At 41.8% G+C, this 25,839-nt stretch overlaps 1 protein-coding gene across 5 annotated transcripts in view; it reads right to left on the bottom strand.

The window, feature by feature from the left end:
• LOC139534241 (Kv channel-interacting protein 4-like) overlaps window positions 1–25,839 on the bottom strand; it is a 251,439-nt gene that overhangs the window by 45,186 nt on the left and 180,414 nt on the right. The window contains exon 1 of one of the 5 annotated variants that reach the window (XM_071333202.1): window positions 14,524–14,736. The exons of the other annotated variants lie outside the window; for them this stretch is intronic. Coding sequence (XP_071189303.1) covers window positions 14,524–14,635 — 112 coding nt within the window. The 5' untranslated portion in view covers window positions 14,636–14,736. Of the gene's footprint in view, window positions 1–14,523; window positions 14,737–25,839 lie in introns of those variants that run through there. 5 annotated transcript variants of the gene reach the window in all.

The raw sequence follows: 25,839 nt of genomic DNA, 5'->3' as shown, positions 1-25,839 counted from the left end.
TTCGCATTGATAAAATGCAATTGCGTTCATTGTCCGTAGCTTATGCCTTCCCATACCATAACCTCACCACCAGCAATGTTGACATTAGCAAACCGTTCGTCCACACGACGCCATACATGATGTCTGCCATCTGGCCAGTACAGTTGAAACCGGGTTTCATTCGTGCAGAGCGTACCAGTGGCCATCGAAGGTGAGCATTTGCCCACTGAAGTCGGTTACGACGCCAAACTGCAGTCAGGTCAAAGACCCTGGTGAGGACGACGAGCATGCAGATGAGCTTACCTGAGACGGTTTCTGACAGCTTGTGCAGAAATTCTTTGGTTGTGCAGTTTCATCAGCTGTCTGGGTGGCTGGTGCACAGGTGAAGAAACCGGGTGTGGAGGTCCTGGGCTGGCATGGTTACACATCGTTTGTGGTTGTGAAGCCGGTTGGACATACTTCTAAATTCTCTAAAGCTACATTGGAGGCAGCTTATGGTAGAGAAATTAACATTCAATTCTCTGGCAACAGCTCTGGTGGACATTACTGCAGTCAGAATGCCAATTGCATGCTCCTTCAAAACATCTGTTGTCTGTTGTGTGACAAAACTGCCCATTTTAGAGTGGCCTTTAATTGTCCCCAGCACAAGTTGCATCTGTGTAATGATCATGCTGTTTAATCAGCTTCTTGATATTCCACACCTGTCAGGTTGATGGATTATCTTGGCAAAGGACAAATGCTCACTAACAGAGATGCAAACAAATTTGTACCAAAAATTTTTGAAATAAAAATGTTACATACAGTATGAAACATTTCTGGGATCTTTTATTTCAGCTCATGAAACACGGGACCAACACTTTACAGGTTGCGTTTATATTTTAGTTAAATATATTTCCGTTAACCCCGGCCACATTGGCAACTCATTTTCTCTACCACTGGGCCCAACTGTCCATTCAATTGCCTTGGTTATTAAAGCAATGTACAGGATTCTGACAACTTATGACATTTCCTGAATGTCAGAACTATCAGTCCTTTTGGTCTATAAATCATCTATTCAACTTTTATAGCGCTATTGATTACATGAAGAAATCTGAAAGCGCTGTCAAGCACAACAAAAACGAAGCAATTTAAAAACAACATCATTAATTAGATCGACGACTTGAGAAAGTTCATGGCATGACTGAGGTCCCCGGAAATGCACATCTTTGCCACAGTTTAAATTCATTGCTTTAGAGGTCAGCACGAGGCCCATTCCAGCTGAAGTAGCCTAAACTGTGGATAGAGACCAGTGGACGTTAGGCTAACAGTCAAACTGTGCTTCAACTATTTCCCATGTTGCCTGGGAAGATGTCCCAAAACAGTGTTAGTCACTAATGAAGCACAGATGGTGAATCAGAGCAAAACCGGGCTTTATCATTAGCGTTCACTGACGTGAAATAGGGGACCATTACATACGAAAAGACATAACTGGTCAACAAAATGCTGTGATCACCAAGATCTTAGACATAACAGGATATTTGCTTAACAAATTTGGCTTAGTTCGTGAACTGTAAGCAATGTTTTGTTTGTGCATTGAAGCTCTCCAATATACAACTTTTCCAGACAAGATACAGACCGTTGTTTAGAGGCTGCACCAGACGACACTGTGTTCTTATCTTAGAACACTTGAAACACTCAAGTCGTTCCAGAGCTGTTTTTTTCTCCCTTCTTAAACTGAGATAGACTGAGATCACATAAATTGCTGTCCTTTGCTATTATAGCCAGTGACTGACTGCACTTCGGAGCGAGGTTTTAGGATGGGGCATTTGGGGTAATGACAGACCATCAGAGGGTTGAGGCGTTTTTTTAGAAATGTGCAGTAATCTAGAGTGTTATTTGCAGTAGTCTGTCAGCAGGAAGTGTTTCCATCAGACATTGTATAAAAACACAATTTTCCCTGTAACTGTTCCACAAGGGATCAATTCTGAGACAAACACATGTATAAATACAGTTGAAGTCGGAAGTTTACATACACCTTAGCCAAATACATTTAAACTCAGTTTTTCACTATTCCTGACATTTAATCCTAGTAAAAATTCCCTGTTTTAGGTAAGTTAGGATCACCACTTCATTTTAAGAATGTGAAATGTCAGAATAATAGTAGAGAGAATGATTTATTTCAGCTTTTATTTCTTTCATCACATTCTCAGTGGGTCAGAAGTTTACATACACTCAATTAGTATTTGGTAGCATTGCCTTTATATTGTTTAACTTGGGTCAAACGTTTCGGGTTGCCTTCCACAAGCTTCCCACAATAAGTTGGGTTAATTTTGACCCATTCCTCCCGACAGAGCTGGTGTAACTGAGTAAGGTTTGCAGGCCTCCTTGCTCGTACATGCTTTTTCAGTTCTGCCCACAAATGTTCTATGGGATTTAAGTCAGGGCTTTGTGATGGCCACTCCAATACCTTGACTTTGTTGTCCTTGAGCCATTTTGCCACAACTTTGGAAGTATGCTTGGGGTCATTGTCCATTTGGAAGACCCATTTGCGACCAAGCTTTAACTTCCTGACTGATGTCTTGAGATGTTGCTTCAATATATCCACATAATTTTCTTTCCTCATGATGCCATCTATTTTGTGAAGTGCACTAGTCCCTCCCGCAGCAAAGCACCGCCACAACATGGTGCTGCCACCCCCGTGCTTCACAGTTTGGATCGTGTTCTTCGGCTTGCAAGCCTCCCCCTTTTTCCTCCAAACATGACGATGGTCATTATGGCCAAACAGTTCTATTTTTGTTTCATCAGACCAGAGGACATTTCTCCTAAAAGTACGATCTTTGTCCCCATGTGCAGTTGCAATATCAACAGTGAAGAGGCGATTCCGGGATGCAAACTTCTAAGCCACTGCAGAATTCCATGAAAAAGGGTAAAGAGATTTCTCTGATAGCAATCTAGTTGTGAGCATTCCCATTTTTTGATACTGTGGAACAAAGCTCCATGGTATTGTTGTACCTCAGCATCGCCTATCTCCAGATGACGCAAGCCACTTTGTCATTTATCCAATCCAATAAAACGGCAAATTCCTTTGTTACGGTTGGGCTATTGTATCAGGCTTAAGGCAAATTATAAACCTGTCTTTGTGTGGCTGATGGTTGTCAGGAGATCCAAGAAATGGGTTTTCCATGGCCGAGCAGCAGCACACAATCCTAAGTACACCATGCGCAATGCCAAGTGTCGGTTCGAGTGGTGTAAAGCTCGAGAGCAGTGGAAACGCGTTCTCTGAAGTGATGAATCATGCTTCACCATCTGGCAGTCCAACGGACGAATTTAGGTTTGGCGGATGCCAGGAGAACGCTACTGTACCTGCCCGATAGTGCCAACTGCAAAGTTTGGTGGAGGAGGAATAATGGTCTGGGGCTGTTTTTCATGGTTCGGGCTAGGCCCCTTAGTTCCAGTGAAGGGAAATGTTAACGCTACAGAATACAATGACATTCCAGATGATTCTGTGCTTCTAACTTTGTGGCAACAGTTTGGGGAAGGCCCTTCCTGTTTCAGTATGACAATGTGCACAAAGCGTGCACAAAGCGAGGTCCATACAATAGTTTGTCTAGATCGGTGTGGAAGAACTTGACTGGCCTGCACAGAGCACTGACCTCAACCCCATTGAGATGAATTGGAACGCCAACTGTGAGCCAGGCCTAATCGATCAACACCAGCGCCCGACCTCACTAATGCTCATGGCTGTGTTCCAACATCTAGTGGAAAGCCTTCCCAGAAGAGTGGAGGCTGTTATAACAGCAAAGGGGGTACCAACTCCATATTAATGCCCATGATTTTGAAATGACATGTTTGACGAGCAGGTGTCCACATACTTTTGATCATGTAGACTATCTGTGATTAACTTTTACATAATTTTTATTTATTTAACATTTTTTTAACTCAGCAAGTCAGTTAAGAACAAATTCTTATTTACAATGAAGGCCTACCCCACCAGCCAAACCGGGACTCCCAATCACGGCCGGATGTATTACCTGGATTCGAACCAGGGACTGTAGTGTAATCTCTTGCACTGAGATGCAGTGCCTTAGACCGCTGCACCACTCGGGAGCCCATAATATATCACAGCACCTACGCTCTCAGAAAAATTATGGAAAACACTTTTTTAGGGGGATATTCTTTTTCATTTAGCGAGCTAATTTAACTCATGAAAGTGCTGATTGAGCATATTCCCTGTATCGTCTTGATTGAATAATAAATAACCAATGGGTTACTTCACACCTCAGGCAATCGGCTTCAAAGCTCCTCAAACAATGATGGAATAGGTTCAAGAGGAAAACAATATACTGTTTAATAAATTTTTTCAAGACGAACATTTTCATGTCATAAGTATTTTGCAGTCTGTGACATGGGCCACAAAAGCAGAGGTTTTTAATTCAATAATGTCATGGTAACTCTAAGAAGCACACTCCAACACCTCAACCACTGTGTGACATACATGGTCAGCCTGAATTCCTTGGCATTATAGAGATATATTCCTGTTTTCTCCTACTGCTCTGAAACAAAGATCATTTAACATCCTACGACTTGAAAATCTGCCTTCATCTCATCACTGTTCGTCACTCTCCCCCTGTCAGAGTTGATTATCTGGGAAACGTTTATCAGTACTGATCATCAGGGTTGCTGACCGTTTCGGTAAGTTTCCATCCCACGGTCAGATCGCCCCAGGAAAGGTTGTGTCAATCACTCTAGCAATGTTTACAGGCATTTCTAAAATAGTCGGTTAAAATAGGGTAATTGTTGCAGTCGATTTTCATCCGGTTCACGATATTGAATAAGGATCTTGTTATAAAGAGGGAGAGTCTTTGACCTGTTTTTGTTTTGAAAAAAGCAATATCCTTCTCTTTACTCCGTTAAAGTATTACCTTGCACGTAACAGATGTCATGAGTGTTTCCTCTTACAGAAAAGTAGGGACAACATTTCTCCTTTATTTACCGTGAAATATGCAGAAATTGAGGCACCATTTTCTGATAAAAAAAGTATAATTGGTTGTGTAATTTCTGTTTATGTGATAAAACAAACAGTCATTGTGTAGAGAATCATTGTACCAAATAAACCGCAGAGAAATATATTTTCCATAACCAAAAGTAATGCATTTTCAGCTGTTTGAAGCTGGTGTTCAAAACCGAATCTTAAGAATGGGAAGCATAGAAATAGCTCACATAGAACATATCTACAGCTTTTTAGACTTGCTTTAAATGAGAATGACAGCATTAAAGAAAGTGTCAAGACAACCAATTTTGCCAGACAAGCCAGGTAGTCCCTTGACACTTTAATGAACATTTGCCAAGATGTAAAAAAATAATTTTTAATTGACTTTGTCTTGGGAGGATGGAGAGGATTTGATGAGAGTTATTATTTTGTTACAGTCCAATATTTTTTGTCAGAGGAGTCAACATACTACAACTATGTGGCACAATAAAAAAAGTACTACTTATGGCCAGTGTTGTAGTCGAGTCACTAAACCATATCCGAGTCGAATCCCAAGTCCCCTGTGCTCGAGTCCGAGTTGGTCACAAGTCCCTTTGGCTATGCGATATACACCGTCATAGTATGGATGAAGCCTGGGTTGGAGTGGGAAGCTAAAATCCTGAGTAGATCTAGCTTGTTTTGTAGTATACCCCTCAGGTCCAAGTGCTCAAGTCTGAGTCACCGTGACTGGGTCTGAGGTTAAGTTGAACGTGGTTCCAGGCTTTTCTTATTTTCTTTCTGTTCCATATTTGAGATTGTGCCACACTGCACCATCTGCTGAAAACCTTTGAAGAGCAAAACAAATGATCCGGGGTTCTTTAGACATATTTGGTATTTTGGTTACTGGTGTTTTGTTGCTCGCTCGTATTGCCGGCTTGACGGCTCGATGCTTGGCTGTTGCTAAATTCACACCTCTATTGATTTGGCTCGGATTTGGTCAAAGAAATCTGCCCAGCAACAACTAGTGGCTGGCTGGCGGTAAGATTTTCATGTGAGCATTGAAGTTGCGCAAAGATTTTCCTCGTTGCACAATGGTCATAATTGCGTGTAAAATGCAATAGCCTATGAAACAAATAAGTAATACACACAGGCTCACACATTTAATTTTAATATAATGTTCAATAGTTGTCAAATCAGTAATGATGTTGAAGGGGATGAATGGTCTCTAGACGGAATTGGCTATTAAATAAATTGTAACAGTCTTTCAGCTACTTTATTTTGGTTGGTACTCACCCACTGATATTTGTGTAGGTTTTTTATTTCAAAGTGAAAAGTAAAGGGAGACTTGTCAGAACCTGGTTATTGGATACAGGGCGGAAATTCGGAGGGTAAAGCGAAAAGACAAATGCAAAGACAGCCTACTTTTCTATACTCAAGGGGAGAGAGAGACAAATAGCTACAGTGGCTTATTTTTCCAATTTTGTTGGCTTACAACCTGGAATTAAAATAGATTTTTGGGGGTGTTTGTATCCCTTGATTTACACAACATGCCTACCACTTTGAAGATGCATAGCTATTCACCCCCCCACAAAGTCAATACTTTGTAGAGCCACATATGCAGCAATTACAGCTGCAAGTCTCTTGGAGTATGTCTCTATAAGCTTAGCACATATAGCCACAGGGACTTTTGCTAATTCTTCAAGGCAAAACTGCTCCAGCTCCTTCAAGTTGGATGGATTCTGCTGAGGTACAGCAATCTTTAAGTCATACCAATTGGATTGAGGCCATGCCAAGACATTTAAATGTTTCCCCTTAAACCACTCGAGTGTTGCTTTAGCAGTATGCTTAGGATCATTGTCCTGCTGGAAGGTGAACCTCCGTCCCAGCTTAAATCTCTGGAAGACAAACAGGTTTCCCTCAAGAATTTCCCTGTATTTAGCACGATCCATCATTCCTTCAATTCTGACCAGTTTCCCAGTCCCTGCTGATGAAAAACATTCCCACAGCATGATGCTGCCACCACCATGCTTCACTGTGGGGATGGTGTTCTCGGGGTGATGAGAGGTGTTGGGTTTGCGCGAGACATAGCGTTTTCCTTGATGGCCAAAAAGCTCAATTTTAGTCTCATCTGACCAGAGTACCTTCTTCCATATGTTTGGGGAGTCTCCCACATGCATTTTGGCAAACACCAAACGTGTTTGCTTATTATTTTCTTTAAGCAATGGCTATTTTCTGGCCACTGTTCCGTAAAGCCCAGCTCTGTGGAGTGTACGGCTTAAAGTGGTCCTATGGAAAGCTACTCCAATCTCCGCTGTGGAGTTTGCAGCTCCTTCAGGGTTATCTTTGGTCTCTTTGTTGCCTATCTGATTAATGCCCTCCTTGACTGGTCCGTGAGCTTTGGTGGGTGGCCCTCTTGGCAGGTTTGTTGTGGTGCCATATTATATTTTTTATAATGGATTTAATGGTGCTCCGTGGGATGTTCAAAGTTTCTGATATTTTTTATAACTCAACCCTGATCTTTACTTCTCCCCAACTTTGTCCCTGACCTGTTAGGAGGGCTCCTTGGTCTTCATGGTACCACTTGCTTGGTGGTGCCACTTGCTTATTGGTGTTGTAGACTCCGGGGCCTTTAAAAACAGGTGTATATATACACTGAGATCATGTGACAACTCATTAGACACTTAAATAAAGTCCACCTGTGTGCAATCTAACTAATTATGTTACTTCTGAAGGCAATTGGTTGCACCAGATCTTATTTAGGGGCTTCGTATGCACGCACCACTTTTCCGTTTTTTTGAATGTTTTGAAACAAGTAATTTTTTTCATTTCACTTCACCAATTTGGACAATTTTGTCTATGTCCATTACATGAAATCAAAATCAAAATCCATTTAAATGACAGGTTGTAATGCAAATAGGAAAAATGCCAAGGGGGATGAATACTTTTGCAAGGAACTGTAGACTGATGTTTTACTATTCAACTCAAAACTTTCGGAAAGCCATTTGTGTTTCTTAACCAGGCAAAGCTAAATATTAGAGTGGTGACTGGTGGTTACGGGGAACGCCGCAGCTCACTAGCTGATGTAGGCTGTGTGCCGGGTGTGGCACGTCCTTCCCACTGCTAGAGAACAGAACCCTCGCTGCTCTGCGCAACCAGTGCTGCTAATATTCTTCTTATCATAGTAGCCTATCCAGTCCAAGTGCAAATATATGTCACCAATGGTCCGAGTCACCAATGGTCCGAGTCACCAACAGGTCGAGTCACCAATGGTCAGGTCAAAGTTGAGTTAAAAGTCATCAAAATCGGAACTTGATACGGACTCAAGTCTGACTCCTGGACTCGAGTACCACAACAATGCTTAAAACCTCTTCAGGATTAGCCCCTTTTCCCCCCAATTTTCACCTAAAATGACATACCCAAATCTAACTGCCTGTAGTTCAGGCCCTGAAGCAAGGATATGTATATTATTGGTACCATTTGAAAGGAAACACATTGAAGTTTATGGAATTGTGGAAAAAATGTAGTAGAATATAACACAATAGATCTGGTAAAATATAATACAAAGAAAAAAACAATGGTTATTTTGTATTTTTTTGTACCATCATCTTTGAAATTCAAGAGAAAGGCCATAATGTATTATTCCAGCCCATGTGCAATTTAGATTTCCGCCACCAGATGGCATCAGTGTATGTGAGTAGTTTCAGACTGATCCAATGAACCATTGCATTTCTTTTCAAAATGTTGTATCAAGACTGCCCAAATGTGCCTAATTTGTTTATTAAGGCAGTAAAATGACACTTAGCTGACATGGCCACTTCCCTTTGATAAATTTGTCAAAACAACACAAAACCGCATGCCACATATGTGAGTTACACCCACATACCTATCCTTACAGAATACACAGTACACGTTGTACTACATTCAACCAAGAATACCCTGTGAATTCTCATATACAGTTGAAGTCGGAAGTTTACATACACCTTAGCCAAATACATTTAAACTCAGTTTTTCACAATTTCTGACATTTAATCCGAGTAAAATTCCCTGTCTTAAGTCAGTTAGGATCACCACTTTATTTTAAGAATGTGAAATGTCAGAATAATAGTAGAGAGAATGATTTATTTCAGCTTTTATTTCTTTCATCGCATTCTCAGTGGGTCAGAAGTTTACATACACTCAATTAGTATTTGGTAGCATTGCCTTTAAATGGTTTAACTTGGGTCAGACGTTTCGGGTAGCGTTCCACAAGCTTCCCACAATTTGTTGGGTGAATTTTGGCCCATTCCTCCTGACAGAGCTGGTGGTTTGGAGGCCTCCTTGCTCGCACACGCTTTTTCAGTTCTGCCCACACATTTTCTATAGGTTTGAGGTCAGGGCTTTGTGATGGCCACTCCAATACCTTGACTTTGTTGTCCTTAAGCTATTTTGCCACAACTTTGGAAGTATGCTTGGGGTCATTGTCCATTTGGAAGACCCATTTGTGACCAAGCTTTAACTTCATGACTGATGTCTTGAGATGTTGCTTCAATATATTCACATCATTTTCTTTCCTCATGATGCCATCTATTTAGTGAAGTGCACTAGTCCCTCCTGCAGCAAAGCACCCCCATAACATGATGCTGCCACCCCCGTACTTCACGGTTGGGATGGTGTTCTTCGGCCTGCAAGCCTCCCCCTTTTTCCTCCAAACATAACAATGGTCATGTTGGCCAAACAGTTATATTTTTGTTTCATCAGACCAGAGGACATTTCTCCAAAAAGTACGATATTTGTCCCCATGTGCAGTTGCAAACCATAGTCTGTCTTTTTTATGGCGGTTTTGGAGCAGTGGCTTCTTCCTTGCTGAGCGGCCTTTCAGGTTATGTCGATTTAGGACTTGTTTTACTGTGGATATAGATATTTTTGTACCTGTTTCCTCCAGCATCTTCACAAGGTCCTTTTCGCACCAAAGTACATTCATCTCTAGGAGACAGAATGTGTCTCCTTCCTGAGCGGTATGACGGCTGTGTGGTCCCATGGTGTTTATACTTGCGTACTATTGTTTGTACAGATGAACGTGGTACCTTCAGGCGTTTGGAAATTGCTCCGAAGGATGAACCAGACTTGTGGAGGTCTAAAAAAAAGAATTGGAGGTCTTGGCTGATTTATTTAGATTTTCCCATGATGTCAAGCAAAGAGGCGCTGAGTTTGAAGGGAGGCCTTGAAATACATCCATAGGTACACGTCCAATTGACTCAAATGATGTCAATTAGCCTATCAGAAGCTTCTAAAGCCATGACATCATTTTCTAGAATTTTTCAAGCTGTTTAAAGGCACAGTCAACTTAGTGTATGTAAACTTCTGACCCACTGGAATTATGATACTGTGAATTATAAGTGAAATAATCTGTCTGTAAACAATTGTTGGAAAAATGACTTGTGTCATGCACAAAGTAGATGTCCTAACTGACTTGCCAAAACTTTAGTTTGTTAACAAGAAATTTGTGGAGTGGTTGAAAAACAAGTTTTAATGACTCCAAGCTAAGTGTATGTAAACCTCCGACTTCAACTGTAGTTTCAGAATTATCCTTAATAAATGTATTCTCAGTGGCGGGCTACTGTCATACACACACAACTAGCTCTAACTGCAAGTCTAAAAGTGTTAAATTGAAAACAAAGGGCAAGCAAACCAACTAGTGAACTCTGCTGAAAGCCCAAGGCCAGGCAGCATCTCTGCCACAGACCTCTTTCAGAACCCAGCCTCCAAAACCAACTGCAGAGAGAACATGCACAGTTTTACGTAAGAAACGAAAGGCTAGCAAATAAATACAAATGTCGAGAAGCCATGTTTATTTTTTTCTGTCGTGACCCTCAGAACGCTGAATGACAATGATATGAGTAAGACTGTCATTCAGTCTGCAGACTAAAGGTCCTTGTGATTGATGGGATTAGATGTTGGCTCCAGATACACTGTCAAACTACTACTGGCAGAGTGTAAAAAAAGCCATAAATGTGAATCCTAGCTAAATTAGGTTTATCTACTCTTCAGACATTGTAGACATTGGATGTTGGTAAATTCTACCCAACCAGAAACAGATGGTCTAACGTGTGTGTGTGTGTGTGTGTGTGTGTGTGTGTGTGTGTATATACAGTGGGGAGAACAAGTATTTGATACACTGACAATTTTGCAGGTTTTCCTACTTACAAAGCATGTAGAGGTCTGTAATTTGTATCATAGGTACACTTCAACTGTGAGAGACGGAATCTTAAACAAAAATCCAGAAAATCACATTGTATGATTTTTAAGTAATTCATTTGCATTTTATTGCATGACAAGTATTTGATCACCTATATTATGATTTATTTATTTTTATGAATCCTCATTTATCCTGGTACTAGGTTAATTGAAAAACAATTTGCATGTGTTACTGTGTCGCTGAGATAGATTGCCTGTAAATCTATTGTCCTTGAGGCAAAGCAAATGACAACAGAGACGCAACTTTGTATGAGAAACACCTTCAAGAACACTATTAGAAGTCACTGTCAGCCAAATGAGAGACAAGAGAAAGGCCATGTGAGATGGTTATCTGCTAAAACACTCCATGTTCTCTACCCTAATTGCTGACACAGGGTTTTAAATTGACGGTGTTCTGCTCTCATGTAAAAAAACTAACAAAAGTCTGTGTCACCAGGGCCGAGAAATATTTATCTTCCCCTGACATACTGGTACTGTCTGTACCTGGGAGGCCTTGATCAGCACTATGCACTAATGGGTTGGAGTGTGTGTGTGTGTGTGTGTGTGTGTGTGTGTGTGTGTGTGTGTGTGTGTGTGTGTGTGTGTACAGGTCTGGGTCATCATGACCACAGCAGTCTGATTCTCAGATGTCCTGGAGAACCAGCAGGAGGATAGGGGTTAAGTGTCAGCAGCCAATCAGTCAGATAGTAGGTAGAGGGGCTCTCACTGACTGATTACAGCTCAGGCTTTCAATTAGCTATCCTATCCACACAAGAAGAAGAAAAAGTACACCTTATGGAACAGCGGGGACTGTGAAGCAACACAAACATAGGCACAGACACCTGCATACAAACACACGATAAGATACGCATTATAAACACACGTACACACATGGATTTTGTGCTGTAGATATGTGGTAGTAGAGTAGGGGCCTGAGATCACACACTTAATGTGTTGTGAAATCTGTTGTGAATGCTTTGTAATGTTTAAAAAATGGTATAACTGCGTTAATTTAGCTGGACCACAGAAAGAGTAGCTGCTACCTTGGCTGCAGCTAACGGGGATCCATAATAAATACAAATACAAGGGTGTAGTGGGTCTTAAAGTCAGTCTCAGACAGTGCAGACAAACTGATAAAAGCCCAGTGCAGTCAAAAACGTGATTTTCCTGTGTTTTACATATATTTCCGAACTATGAGGTTGGAATAATACTACGAAATTGTGAAAATTATAATGCCCTTTTGGTGTAAGAGCTATTTGAAAAGGCTGGCTGAAATTTCAGCCTGTTTTGGTGGGATGGATGTAGTTTTGGCCTGCCTGGTGACATCACCAGGCGGTAAATTGGAGAGTTCCAAACCTCTCTGCCAATAACAACTAATTTTCAGGTTTCCCGTCTCCACTCAACCACCCCAGACAGTCCTAGCTAAATTGTTGCTTGAGAAATTGCTCATTTCTAAGAAGCTATTTTTGTTCAGTTTTGACCATTTAATTGAAAACAATCACAGGACGGTACTTCACTGTTACCCAGAAATTGTTTGATATTGAGATAAAAACAGCTGCATTGGACCTTTAACCGCAGCATCTGACAGCCCTATTGCCTCTGACCACAAAACATCGGCTTTCATTTCTGCTCCTTTCCGATGATTGCCGATGTTCATCGACACCTAGCAGGTGATCTACTGTGCCGAAGTTCCTTAAGCTGTGTCTCATCCTTTGTTTAACACTTTTTTGGTTACTACATGATTCCATATGTGTTATTTCGTAGTTTTGATGTTTTTACTATTATTCTATAATGTAGAAAATAGTAAAAAATAAAGAAAAACCCTTGAATGAGTAGGAGTGTCCAAACTTTTAACTGGTACTCTATAGTAGTGTTTTGTAGATCAGTGACAAAAAAATGACAATTAAATCCATTTTAATCACACTTTATAACACAACAAAATGTGGAAAAAAGTCAAGGGGTGTGATTACTTTTGGTAAATATATTTCAGGATGTTGTGTATCCCTGGAAACAATCAGAATTCATGTAAACATTACATAACTTGTCCAAATAAAGTGGTCTCTTGGCACAACTTACACAGTGGGGTAAGTTGTGCATAGCGGCAAGGTCTGTTGAGGGGCCTACACATTTCTGTACTGAATGAAATATTACCACTAACTATCTTTATTTCCCAAACAAAATTCAACACAATCACAAATCACTTTTTTTGCCTTTTTAATCACTCTAAGCATATTTTAACACAGGCTTTACACCTAACAAACCCCTTGCACTTTTTAAAAACACTTTTAACATAGGCCAGGCCCTGTTGTTACCTCATATCCCAGCAATAATGCCTTCAATTACACTCAACTTGCCTTTGGCTAAACTTACCCCATAACCATTGGCTCAATTTACCCAAAGGCAAACATTTAGACTATATTAGCCCACACAGCTACAAGGATGCACTTTCATGCTAGGTTTAGGACCTAAAAAAAAAAAAGATTGAGGTGTATAGAGACCCCAACTGATATATAAAACCATCTTAAAAGTATCTACTTTGGTTTAGATACAAGCATCATATAACCTCTAACACAATACATTCATTTGGTTTCTTCCTTCACAGACTCCATGAAATGATGACCTCTTCCTAAATATTTGGTTAAATTATACATTTTGTGTATGGTTTCTTAGAAACAAGGGGTGGCTCAACTAACCCTTTGGCTCAACTTACCCCACTCCCCCCTACTCTAGGACTAGAGATGAGAAACACTGGTTTAAGAAACCTAAAATGCTGAACGACTTAAATTAAAGTGGCACAAATCTAACTTGGCCTGTAGGCCAATATAAAGCACAATTGGCGATTATTTAATGTCTCTCAGTTGCCTAAGCCTCCAGCACCCATATCTTCCCCAGCTACCTTTGATGCAGTGTCGCTTAACGCTCCCTTCATGTACGCCTCCTAGCTCATCTTTCTGAGTTCTCGATCCCTCAGTCACTTCCCAAAACTCCTCAATTAACACAGTAGTTGACCCCGTCTCTCTCTCTCTGTGCTGTATTGCCATTCCTGTTCATATATTGGCTGGCAACACCAGTCTCAGTTTCACAAACTGCTCTCTAAGACACAACTACAAATTCAAGCCTTATTTGCAAGAAAGGAGTGACAATGTTTCCAAAGCAATATACTACAAATACAGTACAAAACATGTTACATATAGGAACTTATCCAAGCAAATTACAAGAGAATATAATCAAGTTAGGAGAACCACCAATGGACAGATCACTCTTGCATATACTACAATTCAAACTCACCCAAACTATTCCCAGCCCCTCGCTCTCTCTTCGCTCTCCATCTCTCAGTCTCGCTCTCCTTTCTATCTCTGTTTCTGTTCATCACTGTCTCTTACCCTCTGAGAAGTTGATGAGTCCCAGCAGATGCAGCAGCTTGAGCGAGGCACACACCAGCACCACGATTCCCACCGCCTGCAGCCCCTCAGTCTCCCACAACGCGTTCAGCATGCCTCCACCATGCCCAGACCAAGCAGCCCCAGCTCCGGCCCCAGACCCAGCCTCCTCGCGCTCGGGATCTGCGCCCCCTTTGCTCCAGTTCCCCCGCGCCCTCTCCACCTCCGTCGCGCGCTCCCACCCCACCTCCGTCGCGCCTACCCACACGCCTGCTCACTCCCCAAATGGGATGGAAGCTGAACGGTGGATGAGGAGAAGACGTCTGCCTTAGAGTCCCAGAAAGTCTGCTAGAGGCATACAGGAAACAGAGTTGCTAAGAAGTAAGAGAATAGTGTAAGGGTGCCAAAAACATAACGTGGCTCCTGAAGTGTTTAAAGTGTGCCTTTTTCTCTTTCACTCTTTATCTATGTATCTCTCTCTGTCAAGGGAGAGTGTGTGTGTATGTGAGCGCTACAGATGAGGAGAGAATTAACTATGTTCCCTCTGACAGTAGCGCTCTCTGAGACTGGAAAGAGGCAGAGGAGGGAATAAAAGAGCGAGAGGGAGGGAGGTAGAGAGAGGAGCTGTGGTTGTTAAAATGGCCAGCTTCAGTCCAAACGGCCAGCTTCAGTCAGCTGATTCTAGCCATCCTTTATGGTTAGTTCTAGTCGGGCAGCTTAGCCTCCTATTCAGAGGTCCCCCACTTTTGTTAGTGTCTTATTGGTCAAGGTCAAGCCAAATACTTATAACCACATCTCCTTCAACCACATCAGTTGCCTTGATTCCCAGGACTTCAGTTTCAGTTAGTCTATGACCCCAGCATGCTGTGTGGTCAGAAACGTGCTTTCCCCATCCTGATGAGCACTTCCACAGTTTGCCCTCCTGCTGTACTTTTCCTCCTGTGGACTGAATCCCCGTACATGTATGTCTGATGTTTAATTGTGCGTGCATCTAAACGACCACATAGTTTATGTCAGTTCTCACTGGACATGATTCTCAGTTATCTGAACCATGAGTGGTCAGATGTGTGTGTGAATGTGGACATATTCTTCAATTAAACTCCCCTTAACCTGGACATCCGCCTCATCCTTGTTGTAACCGTACATTCTGTAGTAGTTGCTACGGGTCTTAAGCCAGCAGCTAAGGTTTCTTATTACATTTATGGTCATTTGATTCTCTACCACCCTACCCTTATTTTTCAGTGGTACTAAAGGATACAGTCTCACACGTCACACACTGCGTACGTACACTGAGTGTACAAAACATTAGGAACACCTGCTCTTTCCATGACATAGACTGACCAGGTGAAAGCTATGATCCCTTATTGATGCCACTTATTAAATCCATTTCAATCAGTGTAAATGAAGGGGAGGAGACCGATTTAAAGAAGGATTTTTAAGACTTGAGATATGGATTGTGTATGTGTGCCTTTCAGAAGGTGAATGGGCAAGACAAAATATGTAAGTGCCTGTGAACGGGGTATGGTAGTAGGTGCCAGGCACACTGGTTTAAGTGTGTCAAGAACTGCAACGCTGCTGGGTTTTTCACGCTTAACAGTTCCCTGTGTGTATGAAGAATGGTCCATCACCCAAAGGACATCCAGCCAACTTGACACAACTGTGGGAATCATTAGAGTCAACATGGGCCAGCATCCCTATGGAACGCTTTTAACACCTTGTAGAGTCCATGCCCCGACGAAATGAGGCTGCTCTGAGGGCAAAGTGGATTGCATCTCAATATTAGGGAGGTGTTCCTAATGCTTTCTACACTGAGTGTAAATATTAAATTACCCCAAAAGGGACAATCAACAAACTAGGTCAATCTGCAATGGACACTAGGCTAGTGAGTCATATGAACACATAGTACAGTTTGCTGGCATTATTGCATGAAGAAAAGTAGGCAACATTCTGGGAGTAGTGGTTTAAATTGGGTTAGAGCACAACTATTGGCTACTGGGACAGTTGTATATTTACATAAATAATAGGGCCGGGACGAAATCAGTACCGCGATACTCGTCAGTATCGTGACAAGGAAACAAAACACAAAGTGGATTTAACTTCTTTAGGAAAACAGCCCTAATGTTGGAAACAAACATCATTATGTTGTCATCCAGAGTCACATGTATTTATTTTCCAAGCGATAGCACACAAACACTTTGTGTTTACATTCTTGCCATGAAAAAATATTGTCGATGCCGTTATTCTCCCGGGCCTAATAAATACATTGTTTCCCATGGGAGCACGAATTGATCACATCACATGGTAATAATGAGAAACAGTCCATTTGAAAGGGCGATGGAAAGCTACAGGGACAACAACACCACAGATTAACACAGTCAATTAGGAAAGTGGAAACTTCAATCTATATACTAATAGCAGCTTCCATTTCGGTGCCTAATTGTAACATAAAGCTAGAATCCTTAGTTGCTACATACATTTTGGGACTTATAAAGGAATGACATAACTTATAAATGCCTCGTGAGCTTAGTTCAACTGTCGTACCCATCAGAACACACAATATAAACTTGTTCAACGCCAATGTTTATAAACAATGTAAACGTTAACTAACACTGTATAGCATCAACACATGGTTTAAACTCTAATGTTGATCTCCTGGATGGTCAGATCTTGCATCCATAGCTTTGTCTATGAATTTGAGATTGGTTACATTTCTCCAGGCCCATCCCACAGCTTTTTTACCAAAATAGAGACGGGGTATCACTTTGTTACCGCACGGCAAGCGGTACCGTAGAGCCAAGTCTAGGTCCAAAAGGCTTCCAGCTTCTACCCCCTAAGCCATAAGACTCCTGAACAGCTAATCAAATGGCTACCCAGACTATTTGCATTGTCCCCTCCCCTCTTTTACGCTGCTGCTACTCTGTTTATTATCCATGCATAGTCACTTTAACTATACCTACATGTACATATTACCTCAATTACCTCCACTAACTGATGCCCCCCGCACATTGACTCTGTACCCGGTACCCTCTGTATATAGACTCGCTACTGTTATTTTTACTGCTGCTCTTTAATTATTTACATTTCTTATTATCTATTTTTTTCTCTGCACTTATTTTTCTTAAAACGGCATTGTTTGTTAAGGCCGTGTAAGTTAACATTTCACTGTAAGGTCTGTTGTATTCAGCGCATGTGACAAATAACATTTGATTTTGAATTAAGGACTCCAGCTTTAATGATTTAAGCCCCTGTCTAACTGAACTGTAGCTTGGAAGGAGACTTCATTTGAATCTGAAACCTGTGCCAAAAGCATAAAAAGCTAATTGATTACCCTATCATATTAAATGGGACTGAAGGAAGGGGTGTGCATTAACTCGGGAAGCTAAAAGCCAGTGATCATACCACCACCTACTGGGCTGCTAAAGAACTGTTCATAATACCACCGACTGGTTTATGAATTCTTCTGAGCTGTTCTCCATCCACCCACTGAACCATCCTTTCAATGAACAGTTCAGTCACACGAAGGCAAAAAAATAAGTGGATAACAGCTTGACTGATAACACCTTTGTTACATCTAGTACTGTAAGTCCCCCATAAAAAAACTTCGATACCCATTTTAATTTACATTTTGCTCAAGTTTACACAGCTCTTACACAGAATGTAAATTCAAGGACAAATGAAAACAATATTTTCATCTTCTCCTCGCATGAATAATTTAGCATAGTGCAAAAAATACAAATTCACCAACATACTGTATTTAATGAAAATGGCCTCTGGTCTTGTGATCGTTTATTGGTAAGTGTCACGATCGTGTGGAGGAGAGACGGACCAAAACGCAGCATGTGGAAAATAAGCCATCTTCTTTTATTTTACTACGAAGATGAACATGAAACGAAACACTATTACAAACTATACAAAAACAACAAACGACCGTGAAGCTATAAACGTAGTGCACACACACAGGCTACAAACGTTCAACATAGACAGTTCCCCACAAACAGCTAAAGCCTATGGTTGCCTTAAATATGGCTCCCAATCAGAGACAACAATAACCAGCTGTCTCTAATTGAGACCCAATTCAGGCAACCATAGACTTTCCTAGATACCTACACTCAACCATAGACACAGCTAGACTACTATACTAAACATAAACCCAACTACTCTAATAAACCCCCTAAACCTTACAACCACCCTAGACACTACAAAAAACACATACATTCCCCATGTCACACCCTGACCTAACTAAAATAATTAAGAAAACAAAGAATACTAAGGCCAGGGCGTGACAGTAAGTGTCTCATTCACAGTGCTATGTCACTAAATATCACTCTAAAAGGCCCCTGGGAGTAAGGGATCTCAAAGATCAGATGTGTGTTATTGCTGGAGTGATACTAAGGACATATGAAGGTGTTAATCTACACATAATCTGTGTTACAGGTGTAAAATGTAGTATATAGCTCTCTATCAAAGGTCAACATAGCTGGGTTCTCACTGGAGATGGGAATGTTGTGTTTTTTTATTGACGGCAAAATTTCAAGCTAACATCAACGAGAACAAAATAAAAGCAATATTGCACTGCAAATTGAATAGTAGATTACAAGTCTACAGAATGATGCACATCCTCCTTTTAAATAATTTGATAGGGTAAGACCAACATTTTAGTTTTTCAAACAACCACCAAAACAATGATTGTTTTTGTAGTAGCGTAACATCCAACGTCTTAACCTCCGGCCACTAGAGGGCTCCACCAAAGCTGAAGGAGAACACAACCAGGATAAAGTCACCAGATGAGATAATATGTGTATTACGAGTCTGCAACATAAGCTGCATGTGCATAGCCATCTGCAATTACCTAAAAATGTTGGTGTATGTAGACCTACGCATATAATCGCACACCCGCGATAGACTGATATTGCCTACACCAACATCACCAAACTCACACCTCTGATGTCAGCACATGAAGTCTGGCAGCTCATCAGTAAAGGTAGAATCATATAATCCCACAGTACAATAGAGGAGTGAGTCATTCAGTCACCAGCACACATCTCTAGTCGCCCATGGTGTCAATTCACTGAAACGCTGGGGAGAGACAGATTTCTTCAAGATCTTCTCAGTGGAGGTTACAGCCCCAGAATGGAGATAGATGGATGGTGAATAAAACATGGAGCCAATGGACCAATCAACCTCTCCAGTGCATATGGATGCTGTAACCGTAGCGATTAATAATTGAAGACATGAGGGCAGACAGACACCAATGGGAAGAGAGAGAGAGAAAGTGTTCTCCATACATCATAGTTACAGATGAACATAAAATAGATACTGTATGTTTGATTGATTGTTTTTCCAAAGGAAGGCATGATCAACTGACAGAACAGGCAATTTGTGTGAATCTGGTCAAACCTTTTTTTGTGGGAATAGAATCAAACAGTGAAAGTCCCCATATAGTTCCCATTTTCCGACAACATCTGTCTGCCAATGTGTCCAGAGGTGCCAGTGTCAGAAAATGTCATTCGGCCGCATCGAGGAATCAGTCCCCATTCCGAGACTGATTCCTTATCATGGAGCACGATGTGCCACTGACAAACCCGAAGCTTTTGTTTCTCTGTCTTACATAGCAGGCCAGGCAGGCTGAGAGAAAGATTTTTGGAACAGATTACATATTTTCTGTCTCATGGCTTTGTCTCGCTGCCCTCCAGCCTGCCATATTCGCTGGGGGGGATGTTATCACCAGGAGTCTGGAGGCCGGGCCATGGAGGAAGAGGAAGAAGTCAAAGTCCACTACATCAACAGTGTGTGTCTGTCTGGAAGATGGAGCTCCTTTTGCACAGGCAATAGCAACGACAATTAAATCATTAAGTAGCATCATGGAAAGCCAGCAATCGATGAATAAGCACCATACCCCAGTGGGATTGTCTTTGTCAATGGGCAAATGTCTTTGCAGCAGAACTTTAACGTTTAGAGTAACTGAGGTTTTAATGCCAAAACTCAAGACAAAGATGATTCCAGAATGATAAATCACACACATGAACACCACTGGGGAGAAATTAATTACATTTTCTGTTGTTGAACACTGCTGTTGTAACCCCATTCCTTGTTTATTAGTTTCCCACCATGCATGCCTAGCTACTAGCCAGGTAGCCCAGAGTAGACATTGAGCTGCTGTGAATCTACAAGACCAAGAGGAGACAGGAGCCATCCTCAATCAAAACGATGACGATCGGCGGACAGGCAAAAACGAGTTCATCTGCGTGTTCTCAGATTAGCGAAAACCTGAAGCGGTCAGCTCAGGCATGCAATACGGCTTTGGTGTTTAGGTTGTTTTTTGGGAGCACATTCAAAATGAATGGTGGAGGAACTCTTACGATGCAGAGACATTTATTAGTGGCCTCTTTGGATCTTGCAGACACACGCGCAGACACACAAAGGAGAATGTCACATACACACAAGTAAACACCTACAGATGCCGCATGCCTACATCAAAAGGACACGAGACCCCTTAGGTTTGACAATAGGCTTATCGCTCACACTAATGGGCTACATATGCCTCCTTAATTTTTATTGCCATCAAGCCCCAGGGCTTTTTGTGAGAATTGTTCATCTCAAACGAGTGACAGTGATTTATTTTCACAACACCCAAGTTGCCAGGGTGCCCTGGGCTTGCTGCATGCCATCACACGTTAGTGCTCAACTCCCTTCATGCCATCTTAGCCATATTTGATATATGTGTATCAATACAAAATGAACACATAGCCTGCTATAGCTAAAATGATAGCATGCATCACATACTGGTATGATATTAATTGGACCATTTACACAGTGAGTTGCTATTGGCTGTTAACCCTCATGGCTCTATTGACAGATATTGGTGGACAATGGGTCCAATCAGTTGTACACCCAATTGCTGCCGGCTGGACAGGCAGTGAATGGCCAGTCAATGGCATTGTCTGCAGGTGGACAGTCACACAAAAGCCAGGGGTTTGAAGTCAGGACAGCATGCTGCTGCAGATAACGTTGACCACTGTGCCATCCATCTTAGCCTGGGTGTTAACATGTTCCAAAAGCCTTACTGTGGACATCCTATATGGAAGACAGAGGGCAAGCTCCTCACATGAAGGACTAGCTTTGTCCTTCTGATTTACAGTATAGGCTAGGCTACCGTCCGTCAATGGCAAGGTACCACAAAAAAGCTTGCTGAAGAATATGAGGTTGCTGAAAAACAGCGCGGAAAGTGGACATAGCGAGTGAGCGCCCGCTACCGTCTGTCCAAACACGGGATTTTGGTGGGCAAATCCTGAAATCCCTTCAGGCAATTATCGCTTGAAGGGATCATGAACATGGCGAAGAAATAGGAAAGGTATAATGTGTGTCATCTGTGTTCAATGTTAGTCTCCTTGGTTCAAGTCAGGGGTAGAGTCAGAAGCAAGGAAAGGTTGTCAATCCTCATGGTTTGTCCTATTGACCAACTGTCAATGAGGTCTGGTCTCTAAAAAGGTCAAAGCGTCTATTTTCTGCTGATGACAAGCAAATAGCCTACCAAGAGCCTTTAGAAAAAGACAACGTACAGTGATGGTGGAGAGCGCCACAAAAGTCAAATTGATCAGTTCAAGCGCCACAAACATTTTAGACAATTATGTACGGCTTCCAAAGCTTTTCCTCCAATCACAATGGGCGAGTAACACTGTTTGATGACTGACTCAACACAGTCCAACTCAAACGAAACGGGTCAATGGCGGCATGCACTCTGACCCGTTATCCCACCATCCTTCTCAGTCAAAAGCAGGCAGCATGGTTCTGACCGTAGCTTCAGGTGCTTTCTTAAAGTCTCTGATTGCATTATTGGGGTGCTAAGACACAGATCTATTAAAATGGATGCTGAATGATTCAAGATTTGAAAAAATAGGGAAATGGGATTTTTCCCTTTTCTTTTTTGTGTAATTTCATTATAGCATGACCTGTAGTAATTAGGGCTGGGACCTCACAAAACGATATTATCACAATACTTAGGTGCCGCTACAATATGTATTGCGATTCGATGTTCCAAACATATTCCTCACCATATGTCTGCTGCAGATGGACAAGAAAGAGCCATGAGAAAACCAGTTTTGATCAGTCATGGAAATAAAAGTGCTGAAAACAAGTTGTCTCCCTATTTAAAAAGAAGATGGAGAACAAGCTATGAAGGAAAATTACTGGAATTTTGGTGCAGGTACAGCTAACTAGCGCAAAAAATAATATTGTGATATTATCAAAATACCCTGATATGTAACTATCGATCTCTCCCCATCACTAATAGTAATGTATTATGGATCTGTTTGCCGAGAATGACGAGGAAGAAAATATCCACTGGTTGTGTTGATGATGTTGATCACTGTAAAACTCTTCAGAGTCTCCAAGGGTTTTTGTGGTTAAGATCTAAATGGCTAGCTGCTTTCAAGAAGGCATGCATAACGGTCGGGTGCGAATGGCAGGGTAATGCTGTGCAGATGTCTAACATGGATATGATGCACACGCCAAGAAGTGTCTACAAACGGTGGGTATTATGTCCAGCCCAGGGATGGGCAGATAATTGATTTCATAATTTCCAAAAACATTTAGGCCTACCTACTGTAGGTAGGTAGTCCTAAATGGTAGGCCAATATAAAGTATCCGTACTTTAATTACCGGTCATATTGTAATCAATCCTATCAGATTATTGTATCTAAATGGGTTGAATCGAGAATTAATATCAGAAGTAAACATGAACCTTCATTCTTGTATCATTTCATATCCCAATGGATGCAGCAATCCCCAAAGGGAATATATCTATATATCTATATATACAGTATATATATATATATACACTTTTTTTAACCCATTTTCTCCCCAATTTCGTAATATACAATTGGTAGTTACAGTCTTGTCCCATCGCTGCAACTCCCCTACGGACTTGAGAGAGGCGAAAGTCGAGAGCCATGCATCCTCCGAAACTAGCATCTTAACACGAAAGCCAGAGGAAACACCGTCCAATTGGCGACCAAAGTCACCCGGCCTACCACAAGAACTCGCTAGAGCGCAATGGGACAAGGAAATCCCGGCCGGCCAAACCCTCCCCTGACCCGGACGAGGATGAGCCAATTGTGCACCACCTCATTGGGCTCCCGGTCACGGCCGGCTGTGACACAGCCTGGGACTGTAGCGACGCCTCAAGCACTGCAATGCCTTAGACCGCTTGCAGTCCTTGGGAGGCCCTTATCTGTTTGATTTTAATAATGTTCTACCACTATATATTTCCTCCTCGTATAATTCAGTTAATTGTGTGGAGAAATTGTTAATTGTGCGGCAGCAGACAAGCGGGGAAAAACAGATCACATTGAGTATCTCGTTGAGCGTCCAAGAGAAATACACAGTGACTACACAATGACTGTCTGTAGATAATAAAAAACTAAGGCGATAGCTACTATAGAAGTTAGAAGTTAGATGACTGATTTCCGACCGGTGCGCAGGGAAATAAATGTAAAAAACACTCAAACTCAAAAGTCATTTTAAAGCACATTCATCAATAAACAGTGTGCTAAAGGTTCACCGCTGAAGAGGATGGACATTTTGCAGATAGTTCTTGTGATGGTAAAAGTGTTGAAATTACACATTCAGCACACATTTTGGGGGGAAAGGGAGTTGAAAACATTAAACTAATTACAACAGCCAGAGGTGAAGCACTTAGCTGCATACAACATGCTGTGCATGTCATCTGCTACATACCAGCATACACCACACATTTCCAACATTGGGAGAGCCAATGGTTACTAAGTCGATGAATTACCCCCTCCTGATCATTAATCATCATGTAAACAACAGATCCGTAAATTACTGTATGTTGTTATCGCTTATGACAAGATACACGGACATGGTTTGTTAGTACTATCTCTGACATTTATGAATAGCTTTTTAAGTGGTGATGGCAAAATTATAAGCACAAGCAAGACGGCAAATTAAATATTTAAACAACCCCTAGTTTGCAGGAATGTGAAGAAGACAGGATTAATGATTTTAAAGATGTGAGATAGAGTAGGAGGCAATATATACAGTGGGGAGAACAAGTATTTGATACACTGACAATTTTGCAGGTTTTCCTACTTACAAAGCATGTAGAGGTCTGTAATTTTTATCATAGGTACACTTCAACTGTGAGAGAAGGAATCTAAAACAAAAATCCAGAAAATCACATTGTATGATTTTTAATTAATTAATTTGCATTTTATTGCATGACATAAGTATTTGATACATCAGAAAAGCAGAACTGAATATTTGGTACAGAAACCTTAGTTTGCAATTACAGAGATCATACGTTTCCTGTAGTTCTTGACCAGGTTTGCACACACTGCAGCAGGGATTTTGGCCCACTCCTCCATACAGACCTTCTCCAGATCCTTCAGGTTTCGGGGCTGTCGCTGGGCAATATGGACTTTCGGCTCCCTCCAAAGATTTTCTATTGGGTTCAGGTCTGGAGACTGGCTAGGCCACTCCAGGACCTTGAGATGCTTCTTACGGAGCCACTCCTTAGTTGCCCTGGCTGTGTGTTTCGGGTCGTTGTCATGCTGGAAGACCCAGCCACGACCCATCTTCAATGCTCTTACTGAGGGAAGGAGGTTGTTGGTCAAGATCTCGCGATACATGGCCCCATCCATCCTCCCTTCAATACGGTGCAGTCGTCCTGTCCCCTTTGCAGAAAAGCATCCCCAAAGAATGATGTTTCCACCTCCATGCTTCACGGTTGGGATGGTGTTCTTGGGGTTGTACTCATCCTTCTATTCCTCCAAACACGGCGAGTGGAGTTTAGAGCAAAAAGCTCTATTTTTGTCTCATCAGACCACATGACCTTCTCCCATTCCTCCTCTGGATCATCCAGATGGTCATTGGCAAACTTCAGACGGGCCTGGACATGCGCTGGCTTGAGCAGGGGGACCTTGCGTGCGCTGCAGGATTTTAATCCATGACGGCGTAGTGTGTTACTAATGGTTTTCTTTGAGACTGTGGTCCCAGCTCTCTTCAGGTCATTGACCAGGTCCTGCCGTGTAGTTCTGGGCTGATCCCTCACATTCCTCATGATCATTGATGCCCCACGAGGTGAGATCTTGCATGGAGCCCCAGACCGAGGGTGATTGACCGTCATCTTGAACTTCTTCCATTTTCTAATAATTGTGCCAACAGTTGTTGCCTTCTCACCAAGCTGCTTGGCTATTGTCCTGTAGCCCATCCCAGCCTTGTACAGGTCTACAATTTATCCCTGATGTCCTTACACAGCTCTCTGGTCTTGGCCATTGTGGAGAGGTTGGAGTCTGTTTG

Source organism: Salvelinus alpinus, chromosome 11, assembly GCF_045679555.1.
Source record: "Salvelinus alpinus chromosome 11, SLU_Salpinus.1, whole genome shotgun sequence".
In the NCBI taxonomy this organism is placed as follows: domain Eukaryota; kingdom Metazoa; phylum Chordata; class Actinopteri; order Salmoniformes; family Salmonidae; genus Salvelinus; species Salvelinus alpinus.
The sequence above is the reverse complement of the archived record's forward strand: the minus strand, read 5'-3'. Positions and strand labels throughout refer to the sequence as shown.